Source organism: Bidens hawaiensis, unplaced genomic scaffold (genome assembly GCF_021521415.1).
Source record: "Bidens hawaiensis isolate Kalapana, Puna unplaced genomic scaffold, B.hawaiensis_p1.1 tig00009253_1, whole genome shotgun sequence".
NCBI classification, from domain to species: Eukaryota; Viridiplantae; Streptophyta; class Magnoliopsida; order Asterales; family Asteraceae; genus Bidens; species Bidens hawaiensis.
Genome location: NW_027491683.1, coordinates 637,643 through 659,077, shown reverse-complemented (window position 1 = coordinate 659,077; position 21,435 = coordinate 637,643). Strand labels below are relative to the sequence as shown.

Below are 21,435 nucleotides of genomic sequence, written 5' to 3'. Positions count from 1 at the left end.
TGTAAAATGTTGGTCAATTGTTTGGATCAGTCTGAGTTTTGAGCTTAGTTTTGTTAAATTTTGAGTTTATGCAAGACATGGTCAAATGTTTGAGTTTGCATCACCAGGTTTTGGATCAGTTTGAGTTTTGAGATTGTGTTGGATGAGTTTGAGTTTTGAGTTTGTGTAATGGACTTTGTGGATCATTTTGACTTGCTGCAGTCAACTGTTTGGATAAAGTAGATTGTGTTTGAGTTTGTTCGGTCAATAGTAATGGATAGACAACAAATTATGTTAAACATTAGATTGTGCAGTCATTAAATCAAAATGTGCACCAAAGTATGAGGTTTGGGTACAAAATTGTGCATTTTGGCACTATCTTTAGGATACCAAACTATTGCATCATGTTGTACAGATACAAAATATATGCATATTTGCACTTACATTTAACCAAACTTAAACCAACCCCACATACTTGGCCTACCTATCAAACTAAACCAACAACATTACATAATTTGTAACATACAAAACAACACTTTGCATCAAAAGAATACAACATACAAAATAAACCCTAGCCAACACAGAATCAACATCTTCTTCAGTTTCTTCGCGCCGGATTCACTTGCATTCAGTTTGCCTTCAAGTATTTCATTTCCAAGTTCCAACTTTTTAAGAGCCTCTTGAAGTGTCCTGTACCCTAAGCAACCCCGAAATGATGTTTGCACATCTTTCACACCTTCGATCATACCAACCAATGAATCTACATCTTGAATTATGGATTTAGACATAAAAACATGATTTAGACCGCCAATTTCAATAACCAATCATTATCATCAATTACCTGGTCAGGACATGAATAAAAATGACGACCGAGATTCTTGTCTGTCCATGATGTGAGGATGACTGCCACTTTCCCACATTTGCATAAAACCATGATCGATTGAACGATTTTGGATTTTGGAACCCTAATTATTTTTGGTAATCAGTTATTGAACGATTAGGGGGGGGGGGGGTTGGGTGGGTTTATATTTGGGGAAATAGGAAGGGGACATGAAATAACCGTATTGCCCTCACGTGACCAGCAGGTGACATAACTTAACGAAGATTTTTAATAGAGTTAGGCTAAAGGAACAAACGTTGTTGGATTCTGAAACGTAAAGGGAAAAAAATATCAATTTTATTAGATAAAGGACCACGAGTGAAATTTGGGGTAAAGATAAAGGACAATTTCTGTAGTTCTGTCTAATCTATACGGGTTATTATTGGCCCATTTATAATGTTTGTTAACAATTTTTAAAGTTTTTTATATTTTATAAAAAAATATTCATTACAAAAAATTTTAACTAAAATTTTTATAATTAATGGATTCGAATACTTTTTTTAGAATGTCACTGGGTTCGCTTGTCGAAAAAGAATGGGTTCGCTCAATTGCTAGATACTACAGGTTATATATAAAATCGAAAAAGACCGGGTTCGGTCGAACCCTGTGACCAGAGGGTGGCTCCGCCATTGGTTATGCTATATTTGTTTTAAGTTTGTTAGTTTACGTTGGCCTAACAAATTTTTGTACACATTCACTTTTAATTAGTTTTCGCTATGTCATGGCTGTTCATCTATGTTCAGTTATGCTTGGTCATGAACTGCTCGATTATACAATTAGCGAACGAACATAAACCAACACAAACACATTCATGTTCTTAACGACCGAACATGAACAAGTAAACTCCGCCTGTTTTCTATTGTTTGCTCGGGTAAAGTTAAATGAATCCTTACAAACATGCTTATTTCATGTTCATTTGCCTCGTTTACAAGGTTCTATGGTACATTCTGAGTGCTAAGATAATTTTAACTACTTAGCATTACCGTTACTCTTATGATTCTCTTCTTATCGATTACAAGAATAGAAAGTGGTTGCTAAAACATTTTCGTTACCAATTTAAACATGACTATCTTATTTGTAGTGCCTACTAGGAAGCATTTTTCAAAATTTCTAGGTAAACTTATAAAAAAAAAAAAAAACCCTTTTACGTGTGATCGGATAGTCACTTGGTTTGCGATACGCTCCAGTACAGAACGTGAAACGGGATCGCAATTCACAAAGTCCCTAAAATTCAATACAATAACTTAAACTTGGCAGTATTTTTGTACATCAAATATCGTAAGTAAGTTTAAAACGCATGCAGCAAGAAAATAAAAACAATTGGAAAAGGTTTAGGGTTAAATTGATAAAAAGTTATAAGATGAAGGTTGAAATATAACTTTGAAAGGAAAATGAAATGGTGGGTGTAGGTGAAGACAAGTAAACCAAACCCTAATTAGCCGCCTATCGCCGTCACGTTTGGGATCTGCATCTTCATCTGGTAAATTCTCCACTCCATATATAAACCACATACAATATCAATGCAGGATGATGGGCACAAGTGTCCATCTTGATAACAAACCAACCAAATGTTGAACGATAACGGTACCCCAGATGAAACAATAGGCTCTGTTTCAAAAACGCCAAAGCCTCAGCCTTCAAATTCAACTGAAAAAATAACAATAATAAGCCCAACAGCGTCAGTGTCTGAAGAAAATGTCAATGCCATGTCATCAAACACTAAGGTAAGTAAACAACTAAACATGTGCACTCTAATTATGCACTTGTTTACACTACAGTGTAAGAGTTTTGTCTGTTGAAATTTGAATACCAGAACTCGCATTTCTCCGTGCCTCGGGCGCCCAAATCTTACTCGGGTAGATTTCATGATGATGATGATGATAATTGGTCTGTCGCTTCATCGTATCCTTTTGTTATCAATCAAAGTCATCACTTTTATATATGCAAGCTATGCAGTTGATGGGGAAAAATATTGGATATCGGTCAAGGACCGATATTTGAGATATTGGTTATCGAGGTGGGATATATCAGTAATTTTAATATCATGCATAATTTATATATGTATATAACAATTTAACACTAACAATTCATTATATTATCCTACCATTAACAAATAAGACTAGGAACTGATCAAGACTTAAAACACTAACATTAAACACTAAAAATTGACAATTAAGACTTAAAACACTTATATCGGAAATATTGGTGATACATCGGTCCAATATCGCCGATGTTATTGGTACTGATATTATGGCTGATATCTCACATGGGGACCAATGACCGATGTCCTGCCGATATTGACCGCAGAGTACGCAAGTGTTATCCTTAGCAATATACAGTGCTGCAACCTCACGAACAGTCAGATCAAGAGTTACGGTTGGAGTAGCACCCTCTTTTAGAAGTGCCGAACGCGCGGCACAGCGTAAAGAGGTAGTTTTCTATTATTCATTTATTACCTCCTGAATTAAAAAGGCATCAGATGGTTGTTTTCAAATATCTCTTAATGCATATTGTTCATTCCTTCTCTTGTAGTTTTATTCAAAGCTAGAGCAAAAGCATCAGGCTCTCAAGGCTGAGAAGATGGAGTATGAAGCCAGGACCAAGGTACATTATATATTATGAGTTCATTTTTATTAGTTAGCATGGTTTCTATTTTTCTATAAATTGATCACAAATTCTTTGGAGTTTGAATTTTAGCCATAAACTTTTTAGTTTTTTAACTTTGATTTTTGAAAAAAGCTCAATGCATAGGCGTGCTTAATTTTTTTTTTCTCAATGTTTTGGTATAAGTTTTGTGTGCAATCTTTTGGGATTATCATGACTTTGTTCGTATTTATGGTTTTTGTATTTATGGTTTTTGTTCGATGTAAAAACATGTCGATGTCCTTTCGGGCATATCACAACTATATTCCTTTGGTTTTCTCTTTTGGTTACTATACCGAGTGCCAGCACCGTACGGGCACTATAGCGAACTGATACCTACCAAAGCTGAATTTCTAGCTCCTCGCGTGATGGAATTTCACTAGTTACAGTATCATATACCTTTTGCTATACATTCTCTTTTTTAGCAGTGTCAATTTCCCATAAATTACTAGTAAATGACTAAATGGGTGGATGTGTTACGTTTTTATCAAATGGTTTGGGGTTCAAAGTCCACGAAAGTTAGACTCAACTAAATGATTTTATTTAATTATCAGATTATTAGTGTGTACGTGTATTGTTTTGGTAAGCATTATTAACTTTTTAACCCATATAGGCCTGTAGAACACAAACGAGGCATGCTCGTGTTCATTCATTCAACTTTAATCGAACATGAACAGTTAAGCGAATCTGGTTTTCTTGTTCGTGTTTGCTCATTCATGTCCGTTAATGTTTGTTCGTTAATAGTATAAACGGACAGTTGACGAACAATAATGGACGGATATAATTGAACATAGATTAATGAATATAAACGAACATAACTGAGTGAACATCAATTAAAAGTAAACATTAATATCGATCTTTTAAAGCCAAAAAAATTAATAAAACTAGACTACATTGTAATGCGTGATTTTTTAATTAAATAAAATTAGACTAAATTGTAAGGTCCTAGCAATTTAAATGAATACATAAATGAACAAACATAAACTAGCGAGCGTAAATGGACCTAAATGAACAAACATAAATGAACGTTCAGGAACATAAATGAACAAACGAGACATGCATTTATGTTCGTTTGTTTAATTAGTTGAACAAAAAAGAGTGTTCATGTTCGTTCGTTAATTAAACAAACAAACTTTCCGCCCAACGAATCATTCAACGTTTTCGTTCGTTTACAGGAGGAACAAGAAGAAGCTATAAAGCAGATGAGAAAGAGCATGGTTGTTAAAGCAAACCCGGTTCCCAGTTTTTACCGACAAGGACCACCGCCAAAGGTTGAACTTAAAAAGGTATGCGTATCCTTCGCTATATCTGCTAAGATTTCATTTACCTAAATCAACCCGTTTATTTAATATATATATATTATATATATATATATATGGGTTGTAATGGTCTGTTTTCCTGGTTGGTTGGTTCGTTTGCAGCCACCTCTGACACGTGCTAAATCACCCAACTTAACTAGAAGAAAGAGCTGTGGTGATACAACCTCACAACTGACCATTGATGAGAAAGCTCTTTGTGCACGGGTCCGTCACAGCTTAGGCAGTTACAAACCCATGAGTGCTGCTTCAAGTCCAATCAAGCCGACACAGGGCCGCTACATCAACGGGCTCAGCAAACCCATTAGTGCTACTTCAAGTCCAATCAAGCAAACGCAAGGCCGCAACATCAACAGGCTTGGCAAACCCAAGGCCAGTGAGCCAGCTAAAGTTTCGCATCTTAAAGCGTTCAAGTAGACTACTCACGTCACTTGCATTTTTAAGTGAAAAAAGTATTGAACTGACTCTGGTAAGTGAAATTGTTACTCTGGTTAATGTAACCCCTTGTACTCGTATATTTCTGTTTGTAACTGTAGTACATATCATATCAGATATATGTACTTATATAGAGACTGTGCGTGTGCGTGCGTGTGAGAAAGACACAAGTATTGTAGATGATTCTTTGTTCTAATTTCTATTGAACTTGTTCAATGGTCCCATTTGGAGTTCAAATCTGTTGGACTGATTTGAACTCGTTTAGTTCGATCAAGTTAATTTCGATTATCTTTTATCTACAGTTTGATTAAAGAAAAATGTAGCTGATAGAGAGCGCAAATTTCCATCAAGGGAGAAGTGTATTCAATCTCTGAAATGCTGTTTTTTATTTTGAAAAAAGTTATTTTTATCACGATAATGCTGTCATTGATGCATATTTAAGATTTTTGTTAGAGAGAGAAAATGTATTAGAGCATTCTCAATCCATTTCTTAAATTATATGAGGGTAGTTTGCAAATTATAAGGTGGAGTTTTGAGTGATTGTGAATGTTAATTATAGGATTGATAGAGAAAATGTAGTGATTTTTTTATAAATTTGGGGAAACTTTGTTTGTCTCTATTTATTTTTTAATATTTGTTAGAGTAAAGGTAAAAGAAAACTGTAATGATAAAGTTAAAAAAAAAATATTATTCAATTAAATAGGAAAGAACAATATAGTGATTGCTAGAGTTAAATATAAAAAGCATTATTTTTTAATATTTGTTGATAGTTACTTTTAATATTGATGAATTTTAATGTAATAGATAGATAGTGATTGTTAGAGTTAGAACATTTGAATTGGGATGAAAAAAAATTCTAAATATGATAGGTATCACAAGTTTGATTTTGAAATTGAATTAAAGTAATTAAAAATAATTAAGAAATGCCATGTGATATTTTGATGAAAAATAAAAGGAGAGTTTGATGGAAAACCTACTTGCCATGTGTCATTTTGAAAACTCCTTATTAATTTAAAATAAAAAAAAATATTTAGTTTTAAAATTAAAATAATTAAAAAGTAATAGGAATTGTCATATGGCACTTTGAAAACTCATTGTTAATTATAAATAAGAAATGTTTTCTTGAAAACTCACTGTTTTATTATCTCTTTCATTGGTCTTTTCTACAACCACCCTCTTTTTTGAAAGCTCACTCTTTTATTATATGTTTATTCCAAGATTAATTAGATTATTATTGAAATGCGAAAACTCATGAGCATTTCAATTTTGATTTCAAAATTTGCTTCATGCGATTTCATTTTTGTGATTTATAAAGATTAATTCCGATTTTAGAAATCTTTTATGTAACGTTTCTTTTGATTTTGATATGAATTTCATATTTACGTCCAATGTTACGCGAATTGTTCACACTTCATGTTTTCTTGTCCTCCTCGACGCTGCCCTCGAAACTCAAACCACAAAACGACAACCCAAACCATCAAGCAATTGATCATCGCAATCCCGACCATGACAAACCAAGATTCATTACCAACCGCAACAATACATTCAAACCTCAAAGGTATGCCTAAGTAAATCCAAACCCAACCTAACTCTTGGATACTCAAACCCAACCCAACCAAGATATTTACACGAGAACTCACTCTTTGTATAATACAAACGATTCCCCCACTCCGCTACCACGATTGATCATCGCAATCCCGACCATGACAAACCAAGATTCATTACCAACCACAACAATACATTCAAACCTCAAAGGTATGCCTAAGTAAATCCAAACCCAGCCTAACTCTTGGATACTCAAACCCAACCCAACCAAGATATTTACACGATAACCCACTCTTTGTATAATACAAACGATTCCCCCACTCCGCTACCGCGATTGATCATCGCAATCCCGACCATGACAAACCAAGATTCATTACCAACCATAACAATACATTCAAACCTCAAAGGTATGCCTAAGTAAATCCAAACCCAACCTAACTCTTGGATACTCAAACCCAACCCAACCAAGATATTACACGATAACCCACTCTTTGTATAATACGAACGATTCCTCCACTCCGCTACTGCAATGTCGAAAAGTTCCAGATGGTGTTAAGTTCGGCCAACTCATCAACTTTTGTCTCATAACTATACATACCTTTATTCTTACGACCTGTTACCCAACCATTTATCCCCCACTTTCTACCTTACCCCATGCTCGTATTTCAAACTCACTACTATTGCAGTAACTCAAGCACACCCCGTTATAAGCCCTTACTTATTTTCACATACAAAACCTTACCCCGCGTTCCTTGACCTCTCAAAGGTTTATTGGATTTTCGACTTCAATACTTCGCCTTTTCAAACCTATTATTATTCTTGCACTCTTTTTCCACATTTAGTTCTTCTACAAACATTCTTTTTCATGAAATTTCAAACATTTATTATTTTAAATAAATCATTAATAAGTATATATTCTGTTATACGAAATATAATCAAGTAGTTTTTGCATCAAAAGAACTTTACGAAATCCAAGTGGCTCGTTTTTATCACTATTATTATTATTAATGCCTTTTACTGTTATTATTATTATTATTATTATTATTATAAAATAAAATATTTCGCTTTAAACAATTCTTAAGCCATGAATGAGTTATTTATCTAACGACTTCCATTTTCTTAAAATGTCACCCAACCGGGAAATCCTTTACATCTAAAGTTTTCCAAAGTTTTCTTACTAGCTAAGTATATATGCAAGATTATTATTATAAATTTCCTTTGAGTTTTAAACATCGTGTCCCTACAAACGATTTTCGCAAACAGTGCCATCAATAATCTCTGTTTCCCCCCTTTGTCAACGCCAACGAGTTTTTGATAAGTAAACCATACCACCGCACCACAATAACCTTCATACCGTAAAACCCATTTCGAGAAGACGGGCATCGCAAGTTACCCTTTTGTTTTCCTTTCTTTCATATGTTATAGATATTTTTATGTTTTGGGCATTTCACGAAGTTCTATGTATCAAGTTCCTTTCAAAAGGTTGTCTACGAAGTTAATATTAAGCTTATTATTCATTAATTTGTGAACTATTCCCATTCATAGATACATTCTGAAGCAGTTTACCTTGCTATTTCAATCTCGTGGTCTATAACCGATTTCCCATAAACATAATTGTTTAGTGGAAGTTGGAGACCATGAGCATGTTTAAACACATGTTGAGTTTATTTTGATTACACGAATAGTTTGGTCATGTTGTTCTATTTTCGCTCAACGTTTTGTTCGGATCACTTAGTTATTCATAATACCAATGTTTTACCAATTTGAGATCAATATTTTAATTCGACCTTGAAATTTCGATTATTTTGTTCTCAATGTTTTACCAATTTGAGGTCAATGTTTTACTTTGATCTCGAAGTTGCAATTATTTATTTCTATTAATCTCATATATTGCGTTGATATTCTCTTTATTGAAGATTTTCATTTGTTTAAAGAGTTATTATTGACTCCAAGAACTTACTTGATTCTTTTACTAAAGTTTTTTTTATTCTATTTTATTCTCGGACCCAATGCTTATCGACTTACGTGTTTACATTTTATAGCTCAATGCTATGTTTACTTAACATGTTATTCTCAACTTTATTATTTCATGATCATGATTTCAATTGATGTCTCCGTTATTCTAATTATGTCATACTACTCGAGAGTTTCGCGCATTTTGTTTGGCAAACATTGTTTATATCTTTAAAACTTCAATGATTTTACATTCTTGCTTATCCTTGACCTTAAGGATTGGTTTCTATATGTTATTGAATTTTGATCTATATAGTTCATCGTTCTTGAATTCAAAAGTTTTCACATAAGGACTTATTATATTTTTAAACCCACACAATGGGACGGATTATGTGGACCATCCGACGATAAAGGTAATTATTGGTCGACACATAATTATCCAAGTCCTCGCATGGAAGACATAATAAGTATGTTGTGTGCAATAACTCGAAACCTGGAATGATATTGAAAGACAGGACAAATGAAATATGATAAGGACATGGTAGATACGCCGCTGATACATCCTATATATAAGTGACCTTTCCATATTCCTATTTGTGGCGTCTTTCGGGTCATTCAAAGATCGACGTTATTGTTTTTATATGTATATAGAAAAATCGTTAAAACTTTTAAACAACTCCTCATATTAGTTGTTTTCTTATAAAATTTTATTTTTATTTTAATTTCGGGACGAAATTCTCAAAAGTTGTGAATCCTGTAACATTTGTTACTTTTCAAACCCGAAAATCCGACCCGTTTTGAATTTTCGGATTTTTGTTTCCAATTATATATATTATTATATTTCCAAAAATTAGTTTGACGTTCGTCAATGTTTTTCGACTCGGCTTATCATTCAATGTATCTATGTTCATCGTTTACTACTATAATATTCCTGACGTTATATGGTTAGTACGTTTATTCATTTACAAAAATCTCGAGTTTTATCGTTAATCAACTTTCTGGCTAAATGCGTAATTATCCAAACTCATAATATTATAGCATTCTCAAAGTTCAGGGTTAAAACTGAAAATATAATCATTTAAATCAGTTTTGAATATTATTATAAAGTCCAAGGGCATAATCTATAATTCAAAGTACAAATTAATTAATACTTCAGGGACTAAAGTGAAAATAATTCAAAATATCATATTTAATACCCAACCCCTCCCCTGCCGCCCGTTTTTCCGTCACCCTCTCCGGCGCCCGAAAACCACATAACTGCCGTTAATATAGTTATTTGACCAAGTTAATTAGTATAATATCTTTAATCGTCGCGAATATATCATAATCAATGTATTAATTATAATATATCAACCGATTTAACCGTCGTTTAATCCCGTGATATTAGCCGGACCTGCCGCCGCGACAATTAACCCGATTAGCAACCCATTCGCTACAATTCGACTATAAATAGGACATTTCACTATCTCTAAAACTCGCTCATACCACTCAAACTCTCCCAAACACTCTCTACTGTTCTATTAAGCCCGAGGCAACTGGATTCCGGCGAGCTCCTTTTTTCTGGCACTAGAAGGTCCTTAACAGGTAATTAACTTATGAATAATACCGGTTTTGACAAGACAAACCAAACCCCTAAATCTAGTTGATCGATCATTGAATGAATTCTTCAATTGGAAATCTAGGGTTCCAATTGAAGGAGAGACTTCTAAAGCAGTTAATATAATTAATACTTATCACGCCTTAAACTGAATGTCTTCTTGGTTCACATGGTTGCGTTCTGGTTATCCTACACACACAGTCACTTTCTGTTTTTTTTAATAAGCATTATCAATACTATTTACCTTCTGTTAATATATATAATAAATTAAAAACAGATAGTTTATTTGGATCAGCTGGCTAGCTCTCTGAATTTGTAACATAGAGATTTGGGTTCAAAACCCGGGTCAGAACCTATATTAATTATTCTATACTAGTTAATTATAATCAATTAAAAATCATATAAAAAATATTTTTAAATTAAATAAAAATTACATATAAAATATATTTCATCTATTTCGTTTAAAAACCCAAACTTCCGCTTTCTTAAAACGCGAATTAAAAATTACTAGTTAACTTCTATCGTAACTATAAAACATTTAAAATTCATTTCGTTAAAACGCTAAGTCTTTTCTAAAATTATAATTATTAATTCAAGAATCCCAAACTTATTAATCTTCACATCGTCGCCTATAAAATGATTATATGATACTATAATCGCAATTCCATTAACTAAAATAATAATATAACAATCAAGATTGCTAAAAGTTGTATTAAAATCTCAAAACCTCAACATAACTTATCAATATATATAATCCTGATAGGTTCTCGATTAAAGTCTCGTATTATTTATCCTAGCTAGTGTGGATCATTCAAGTCGGCTTTGTGACGCTTTCGGTTCAGGGCCTAGGTGCGACACCCGTTAGTTGGTATCTGTTTTGAAAATTTTATCAGAGTTGCGGGTTTGTTTTAACGGAAGTTTTTTCAGATAAAATATTATTATAATGAAAACTTGGGAGTTAATTACCCGTTTTGATATTTCAAATACCTGTCATTTAAAAATATAATTTTTTATAATATTTGAATAAATAATCTAAATAAAATATCTAAGCCATCAGATCACCTCTAATGACTATGTCTCCAATCTTCTATCAGTCCTGCATGTCAGTTCTATTTTTTACAGTTTCCTTGATATGTGGGGGGAAAATACGTCAGCACACAGCTGGTGAAACGTTGACTCAATAAAACAGTTTATAACAGTCGTTAAATACGAACATAGTTTTCTGTTTCACAAGCTCAGCAGGAACACCTGTCCATTCCCGGGATTTGTACCACTGCCCTACACACACAATTCAAAGGTTTCCCGAGTACATAGCCCCTGTTTGGAGACAACCTTCCCCTAGGCTATGTAACCTTGTTGGAGAACTGGTTATGACTGATTTGGTTTTGTATGCCAATTATCAGTTATGTTTGGATACAGACACATGTGTATTCGGTCTGAGTTGCTTTTTATTATCTATTTTGTATTATAACGATTTTAGAGACAATAATCTCATGCAAACATTTATCAGACTTTTTGCAATAAATAACCTGTCTATTACAAGAGTAAAATCAGTTCAGAAGGTTTAACGTATTCACCTGTTGTTGTCAATTCGGTGACGTTTGAAAATCTTTCCTATCAATATGCTGTTAACCTATACTTATAATGGGTTTGCATAAATGTATTTTGATTAATCAGCAGACCTTAGGTCTGATCAGCAGACGTTATGTCTGATTTAGTTCAGCAGACTCTTGGTCTGATTATCAGATTTTAAGTCTGATTTAACTTAGCAGATCTTAAGTCTGGTTTTGCATAACTTTAAGCTTGACAAATCATTTGTTTGCATAAAAAATTGACTTTTAGTACTTTTGTTCATTTATCAATTATATGCCAGGTTTCTTCTTCAAGAAGAAACATCTATACAAGGTTTCTTTTTCAAGAAGAAAAATTACTTTATCTATAACCATAGTATGAAAATGCTCACGTTTCTTAATCATGAAGAAATAATAATTTGTCTATAACCTTTGCTTATAAAAATTTATATTATGCTTATCAGTAATCAAGGTTGGGCTATACCCCCGACTATGGTCTAAGCCATAATAATAAAATCATAACTTAATCAGAACCCCTACCTCGCATGGGTATTTAGAGTTAAATGCCTATGACTGATTGAGCGACACTTCTACTTTATATCGTATACTGTGACATTCGTCAATTTCGGGTCTTGTTTGTATTCGTTTTTGTATTTGTTTATTATGTAAACCGACCCGATTTGTAAACCGAAGCTTATGTTATAATCAAAATGATGGATTTATGTTACAATATTGTTTCACACTTGTTGGATCTTGAAAACATCATATTTTTATATTTATTTATTTATTTATTTATTTATTGTTGTTTTGTGTTTTTGTCTTGATCCATTTTGCATGAAAACTCTTGTGTCTCACACCCATATTTGACCACCAACATTACCCTATATATACACCACATTTCCTCTTCATTTTCCCTTGCTACAACTCAAAAAAAAAAAAAAACTCTCTCAAACATCAAAGATTCAAGGTTATCTTCTTAAGTGTTCTTGAACGATTTTGGTCTTTCATCTTAATTAGTTTATGTAGCCTTATTAATACTTGTTTATGGTTGTGCAACATATATATAATATACACCCATTGTTTACCTTTGGTAGTTACTTATCTGATTCCGGTCGGTGAGGTTTCGGACCCCATAAGGCAAGGCTTCATGGAGGATTTCGTGTCCTTGATATATATACATCTATATAACTTGTTCATACATATTAATCTTGCTTATTTTAGTTTGTTGGTCATGTTTACAAGTTCCATGGTTATGGGTTTTTAAGAGTCTATGCTGGTTTAACCGTAAATAGCTCTAAACCGTAAACCGAACTTTGTTACTAGTTTTGTTTGTTTAAACATACTTAGTGTTAGATCTAAGTTTCTAAAATCATTTTTACAAATTCTATGGTTATGGGTTTGTAGAATCTTACCTCGGTCTTAACCCGAAACACGATCCGAACCGAAAACCGAACTTTTGTTTAAACACTTTATTGTTAACTTTTGTTATTTTTTTTATTTGTACATTATTATACAAGTTATTTAGTGTTTGGACATGTGGAAACCATCTATGAACTTGTTGTGAGATGGAAACCGAACCAAACCGATTCTTGCTTGCTTAAGACACACAAGTGTGTTTTATTTAGTCATCAAGACTTGTATATTTCTTTAAAAATAGTTACAAATTGATTTTTAAATATTTTCTTAAGTACTTGGAAATGTTGGATCCAACTTGATCTCATAACAAAATTTGGACCGACAAAACCGAACACTCGCTTAACGTGCGTTGTTAGTTCTAAAATAATGGAATTATATACTTGGTTAAGTCTTATTAAATTTTATTGAGTTATATCATAACATTCGATATTTGGAAAGTTGACTTTGGGTTTGACCAATTATCAAGACCCGAACCGACAACCCGAACACTCAATAAAAAAAAACCTGTTCTAGTATCTTTTTTCCAAAGGGATTTGCATTCTTGCATTTTACCCACCTTATTACTTAACATCGGTTGAGTAAATATTAAGGTTAGATACTTTAACCCGGTTTCGAGCAAACTTACATTTTTAAAAGGTTATTATTATAAATTCTTAAATAGTCACATTTTAAACCTTGAACTTTAATTATTTACATTTCTAAACATTTATTTTGTTTAAAGACCTTCAAGACAACCTTTCTAAATTCAAGACTTCTTTTCTTTTTAGGCATTGTGCATTAAACTCGTCGTTCCGACAAATCTCCAAATTATCATCTTTCAAGTTTACTACTTGAAGGTGAGTACTTCATACCCCATTTTCCATCTTTTATTTTGGGGGTGACATTTCATACTTATTCAACAAAATGCTTTATATTTGAATCTTAAACCACAAATGTAGTTGTATACTTTACCTAAATAATTGCTCGATTTGGTGTTCTATGCTTATATGCCTATGTGTTTATCGCTTTTGGTTGGTGGAACTATAAAATCCTAGACTATTTGGCATCCCCTTATAGCAAGGTGTCGTTAACGTAATGCAATTAACGATAACTATAAAATCCTAGACTATTTGGCATCCCCTTATAGCTAGGTGTCGCTAATGTGTTTAGCGATATCTATTTATCCAAATTACCACTTTTATTTATCGTTTCGTATGCAAGTTTTGTGGCTATCTTTATTATAGACTAATATGATTAAACTTATGAATTGCTCACCGACCTTTGTGTTGACAAACTTTATTTTATGAAATGTTGAAGGTTTGCATCTTGGTTGATTTATGATTGTGAAGAAAACGACATCAAAGACCTTAGGATATTAGTAAAAATGAACAATATCAATTTGCCATATTTTGTGATATCTTGTTTATGGTTATTTTATGGATAATTGTTATGTGACATTTTCGATGTTGTGAAATGAAATGAGTTTATTAAATACTGTCACTTTAATTAGTGTCATGTGCTTATGGACAATCGTTACACCTCGGCATGTTCCGCCGCCTTTGGTCGGGGTGTGACATATACTACGGCTTAAACCATCAGAGCTTCGGAGCTTGGCACGTTCCACGAGACCGGATGCAAACTGAGGCTAGTGTGTGTGAGAAAGCGTGTGAAATGTGTGTTGGAGGTGTGAGATGGGAGTGTGCCGTACCCCTCCCTTTTATAGCTGAAATTGGGCACCATCGCGTAGTGCCGATGGTCCCTTCACTTAGGGCATCGCGTAGCGCGACACCGAAATTGTTGAGATGCTGCCACGTATTGACACGTGGCTGGACACGTGGCACCGGTTGCTTAATCGGGTTATCATGTAGCGCGATGCCCTTTGATTCCTGGTCATCGCGCAGCGGCGGCGCTCCCTTTTTTCTGATTTCTAGGAAGCGCATCGCGTAGCACGATGATGATGTTCCTGGGCTCATCGCGTAGCGCGATGGGTCCTGGAATCATATTTTTCACTTTTGGTCATTCGTCTTTGATAACTTGCCACTTCTTGGTCATACTTTCATTTTCCAAAAATACTAAAGCGACCCTTATGCGGCTCGCGGCGATGCGATCGTGCGAAGTGCGCCATCAAAACGCCACATTACGCCCGAGTCCGAGTCCGAGTCCGAGTTCGTGCGCATGCGCGTTGGGTGCTTCGCATCCTCCGCTAGGACTATGGAGAGTGATTAGCTATGTTAAAACATTTATATGGAAATTTGCTTCCTTATAAAGAGCTTCCATTTCTTTTCTTGTTTTCATGTGAGATGAAAGTTTCATTCCTTATTTATACCCATATAGAATGCTTCCATTTTCTTTCATATTTACATGTGAGATGGAATTTTTATCATTTCCATAAGATAAGATGTCTTTAATTTTCTTATCTTATTTTTCCCCCTGACTTATCTTGAGATTATTTTTAATTCCTCAACTTTCAAAGTTGACATATTTTGCCCAAAATAAATATGAGTTTTTTCGAGATGTTACAATATTATATTATATTATATTATATTATATTATATTATACAATACACTTTAAGAACGTACCTCAGAACGTGTCGTGTCAGCACTAGGCACCCTCATCTGAATCTCTGGCATACCCGACGCACGCGGCCTGAAATAACATAACATAACATAACATAATAATAACGTAATTAAGAAGATAAACATAATCCGACCCGGCAACAGGTGACTGGTACGACGGCTGACTATCGTAAACACCAGGTACCTAATAATAATTATATTTCAATACTAATAATAGTATAAAAATTAATATTTTAATAATAATCATAATATTAAAATAATAATAACATAATTATATATTTAGAATAATATTATTTTAATAATAATAATATTCTAATAAAAAAATATTGTAATAATAATCATAATATTAACATAATAATAATACAATAATAATATTTTAATAACAATAACATTTTAATAATAATATTAATATTTTAATAATAATACTAGTAATACTGTAATAAAAAAATTAACAATAATGGTAATAGTACGGGAACCCTGGTTCAAATTTAGGAGGCCCGGCGAGCTAGGGTTACTGTAAAACTGTTCAAGCCGATTATAATAACCGATTTAATTATAACAAAACGTAATGTAGCATGCTTTATTTAAAAAGACAACTAACAACTTCATACTAAATAAATATACAAAACGAAACCTGGTTCAAATTTGGTAAGCCCGACGAGCTAGCCTGACCGTAAGGTTGTTGGGGCTGAGTATCATAGCCGACATGCTCTTAACAAATATTAATGTAGCAAGTCTTAGTTAAAAAAACAACTACCGACTTCATACAAAATAAATAAAGAACGAACCTGGTTCAAGTCGGGTAACCATGACGTGCCAGGCTGATCGTTAACGGCGTAACCCAGCTCTTCCTCGTTCGAGTCTTGAGGGTGAGGGTGAGCGTGAGGGAGGGATATTATATAGGTAGAGTAGATATAACACCCAATACACCACGTATAGTCCTATATGCGGCATATTAGGGCATGTGGTGGGTATCCCTAGTAGGACCCCTTTTATTATATAGGTAGAGTAGATATTTGAATTTATGGTAGTATTTATTATACACGTTTTATTTATGATTAAAAGTCGTAGCCACAAGAATAGATTGAAGTCTCCAGCCTCATCTATGAATCAGAGAAGGAAAATAAGGTTAGATGAGAAGTTAGATTTAGAAATTATCACGATAGCTCCTTTTTTTTAGAACGACTAATTTCAGGCCGCGTGCGTTATATTGGGTGTTATATTATTGGAGCCCGGCTGATCGTTAACGGCGTAACCCGGCTCTTCCTCGTTCGAGTCTTGAAGAGGAGAGCCGGGCTCCAATAATATAACACCCAATACACCACGTATAGTCCTATATGCGGCATATTAGGGCATGTGGTGGGTATCCCTAGTAGGACCCCTTTTATTATATAGGTAGAGTAGATATTTGAATTTATGGTAGTATTTATTATACACGTTTTATTTATGATTAAAAGTCGTAGCCACAAGAATAGATTGAAGTCTCCAGCCTCATCCATGAATCAGAGAAGGAAAATAAGGTTAGATGAGAAGTTAGATTTAGAAATTATCACGATAGCTCCTTTTTTTTAGAACGACTAATTTCAGAAAAAGAAAATAAAAATCAAATTAAGTTAGACCTCACAGCCACTTTGTGTTTTACTAGCGGGGTGTCTGTGCGCGATGTCGAGGGGTGCATACGTAACTCGTCATTGAACGCAAATCAGTGTCAGTACATTTGTAACGTGATGACGGTGTACATACAACCCGAAATTCGACTCATAACTCGTGCAAAGCCAGTACGACTATAACCAAAAATTGAACACGCTTAACAAGCACTGGAATGCACGTTACCTACATTAAACACGTTTAATCAACATTGCTTGTGGAATTCACGTCGATTACTTATGCGGGGCATTAGGCTGAGCGCTTACCAAGATTGGGTTACACATGTTACGAGGTGTTGGATACGTGTTTATCGGCCCCGGTACATGTAAACAATGGCATCCGTGTAAACGGTGTGCGAAATCAAGAAACAAAGTTGAAATACACAGTAATTTCAAACAAATCATTTTTTAAACAGCGTGTTTTGGCCCGAAACCCGTTCCAACTTGACGCCATTCTAACCTGACCCTTCTGACTTGAACCCGTACAGACCCGAACCAAATTAACCATTTGATTGTATTGACTCGTCCCGACCCTAATCCAGTTTTACACATGACCCGAGCTCAACTGACTCGACCCGTTGTCGGTTCTAATTGGTAATCACATAAAATGTTGACATTTTAAAATTTAAAAAGTATAGCATCATACTCAAATTAAAAAGAAAAAATACCCGTTTTTACAATGTAATTGTTTTATAGAAAACTATTAACGTATGAAAAAGTTATGGCTATGAAAAGTCATGGGGGTAGTTGATTTTGAATTAGGGGTGTATGTATGACTATTTCAAATTAATAAAAAAGTACTCGAAGTCAAGGAACTAAGGTTGTAATTATATTTTGAAAGAATAAAATTGCGTAAAACTTAATTGCCCTTAAATTTTATATTTTAGATGCACTATGTATTGTACCTAAAGCATGAAGTTTGATGCCTCTTAAAAATTAAGAGATCGCTAACTCATGTTTTATATCTATAATCTATATAAACGAAAACCCAAAAATCCTATGTGTCACGATGTGTTCGCTCCCCATTTTATGGAAGCCACCAGATTTCTTGATTTTTAAATGGAGGTCTCTTATTGATTTAACCCAAATTCATGGGTATGGGTCTTACCAAAACCAGATAGCTTTTAAACGGGTTATAACATCTCATTAAATTAAAAATTAATCTTACCAATTATTTGATATGAAAATCCTACAAAATAGGAATATACTAAAATTTAATATCCAATTTAAAAAGAAAAAAGATATTATTTATAATTAATAAACAATTTTATAGTAAAAAACATAAGCGGGTCATGGGTCAACAAATCCAGATAGCTTTTAAACGGATTATAACATATCATTTATTTATGAAACTCTTTAATCATCAAACCCTAAGTATATTATTAACTTTCTTACAATACAGAAAATTAAAATCCAAAAAATAAATATTAAAAAACAAAAAAATGTAAAACAACCATTCTCTCAAGCCATCAGATTACTTTATTTGTAAATGAAAGCTTCTCACGCATTTGACCCGAATTCACGGGTAAAGGTCTCACCAAACCCAGATAACTCTTAAACGGGTTACAACATCTCATTAAATTAAAAAATAATCTCATCAAATATTTGATATGAAAATCCTTAAAATAGGAATATACTAAAAATTAATATCCTATTTTATTTTAAAAAAAGATATTATTTATAAGGGTTAGGTTCAAATAAGAAGTTTGATTTTCCTAAGAAGGCTAGGAAGGAGGGTATTTTAGTAAACACTTAAATATCAAAACCCACTTACTTTAATCTCAAAACCCACTTACATTCATTTCAAAGACACACTTACATAAAACCCACTTATATCTTCACTTATATCCTACAACCACCACCACCCCACCGCCCACCGCCACCACAACCGTCACCCACCGCCACCACCTCACCGGAAAAGTCCGAAAAAACACAATGAAAAACACTATGAAAAACACAATGTAAAAAACACAATGGAAAAAAACACTATTAAAAAAACACAATAAAAAACACAATTGTATGACACAATGTAAAAAATACAATGGAAAAAACACAATAAAAAATACTATTGTATAACACAATTTTGTAAAACACAATTTGGTAAAACACAATTTTAAAAAACCCACTAATTTTTTTTAATTTTTATATTACAATATGGTACTCATATTAAAGATAAAAAGACACTCGTTATTATGGTGAATTTTGTTTTTCAATAAAAACGTAGTAAAAAAAAGTTATGGACTTTTAAAAATGATGGGGGAATTTGGCATGTGCCTTGCATGTGGAGAGAGAAAGTCAACAAATGTGTTATTTCTTTTATACCCTTCCCCATATGTTAACACTTGATTTCCCCCTGAACTAATCTAAACCCTCTATGTTCAAAATCAATGACCAAGATTACTTCTTATCCTTCCTACAAAAACTATACTTCCTATTATAACCTAACCCTTATTTATAATTAAGAAACAATTTTATAATAAAGAAAATAAACGGGTAATGGATATCACCAAACCCATATAGCTTTTAAACCGGATTATAACGTATCATTTATTTGTGAAACTATTTCATCATCAAACCTCAAGTATATTAATTATTAACTTTCTTACAATAAATAAAATTAAAATCCAAATATTAAAAACGAATAATGTAAAACAACCCCCGTAATACGGAGGATAAAATATAGAAATAGTATATAGATATTTCTTTAGTTGTTTTTTCTAAATATAAAGAAATCAACACGATGATCTTTTGATTCACACGGGATTTCGTTTCCCTCTTTTTCATAAGTAAGAAAAATTATTAATTACTAAGAAGATACGTGAGTTAATTATATTAATCATTAGCTTTTATCTCTCTTACTATAAGGGTTAAGGGTTTTTTATATTTTTCGTTTATAATATTTATATATTTTTTTGGATTTTAATTTTATTTATTGTAAGAAAGTAAATATTATACTTAGAGTTTGATGATTAATATGTTTTACAAATAAATGAGATGTTATAACCCGTTTAAAAGTTATCTGGATTTGGTGGGACCCACGACCCGCTTATTTTTTTTACTATAAAATTGTTTCTTAATTATTAATAATATCTTTTATTTTAAATTGGATATTAATTTTTAGTATATCCCCATTTTATAGAATTTTCGAATCCAATATTTGGTAAGATTAATTTTTAATTTAATGAGATGTTATAACCCGTTTTAGGGCTATTTGGGTTTGGTGAGAGTGTGAGACTCGTATCCGTGAATTCGGGTCAAATGCATGAGAAACCTTCATTTACAAATAACACAATCTGGTGGTTGATGGGATGTAAGGAGCAACTAGAGAGCCTTTAAAAGTTCGTTTATATATATTTAAAATTTAAGATTAGATTGTATTTATCTTATTAAAAAAAAGAATATTGGTTTTAAATAATCTCAATGGGCAAATAACAGTTTCAAGTTCACTTTTGCCTGGTGACAGTCCCAACCAAAGGTGCATTGTTTATAACGGTCTTAGTTGCAGGTCTAACTCCATTAGTTGCAGGTCCCCGAAAAAATGTTTTTGCTAGAAGACTCACACTTTTTGCCAGAAAACTCAACCTAAACAACACCTGAGTACCACCACCATCAACTGACTTACCACCAACTAACCACCACCACCACCACTTGACCATCACCAACCGATTTTGACAGTAGTTCAAGGGTTCCGACGACCTCAATAACTCAGACTTTTACTAAAAAAAGATTCCTAAATGTTTAGTCCAAGGTAACAAAGATGTTTGGGACGAAAATGTTGAGTTTTTCGTCAAAAAGTATAAATCTCCCGGCCAAAAACGTTTTTTCCGACGAACTACAACTAACAGAGTTAGTTCTTCATTAGTCACGGACCGTTAAGTCGAGACTGCAATAGGACATA

The 21,435-nt window shown here is 33.2% G+C and overlaps 1 protein-coding gene across 1 annotated transcript; it reads left to right on the top strand.

The window, feature by feature from the left end:
* Window positions 1-2,427: 2,427 nt before the first annotated feature.
* LOC143531829 (protein WVD2-like 2) lies at window positions 2,428-5,429 on the top strand. The gene is made up of 6 exons (XM_077027038.1): window positions 2,428-2,583; window positions 2,673-2,761; window positions 3,199-3,289; window positions 3,392-3,463; window positions 4,678-4,788; window positions 4,924-5,429. Exons 1-6 carry the CDS (start codon window positions 2,428-2,430, stop codon window positions 5,233-5,235), a joined length of 831 nt encoding a protein of 276 aa, XP_076883153.1. The 3' UTR covers window positions 5,236-5,429.
* The last annotated feature ends 16,006 nt before the right edge of the window (window positions 5,430-21,435 follow it).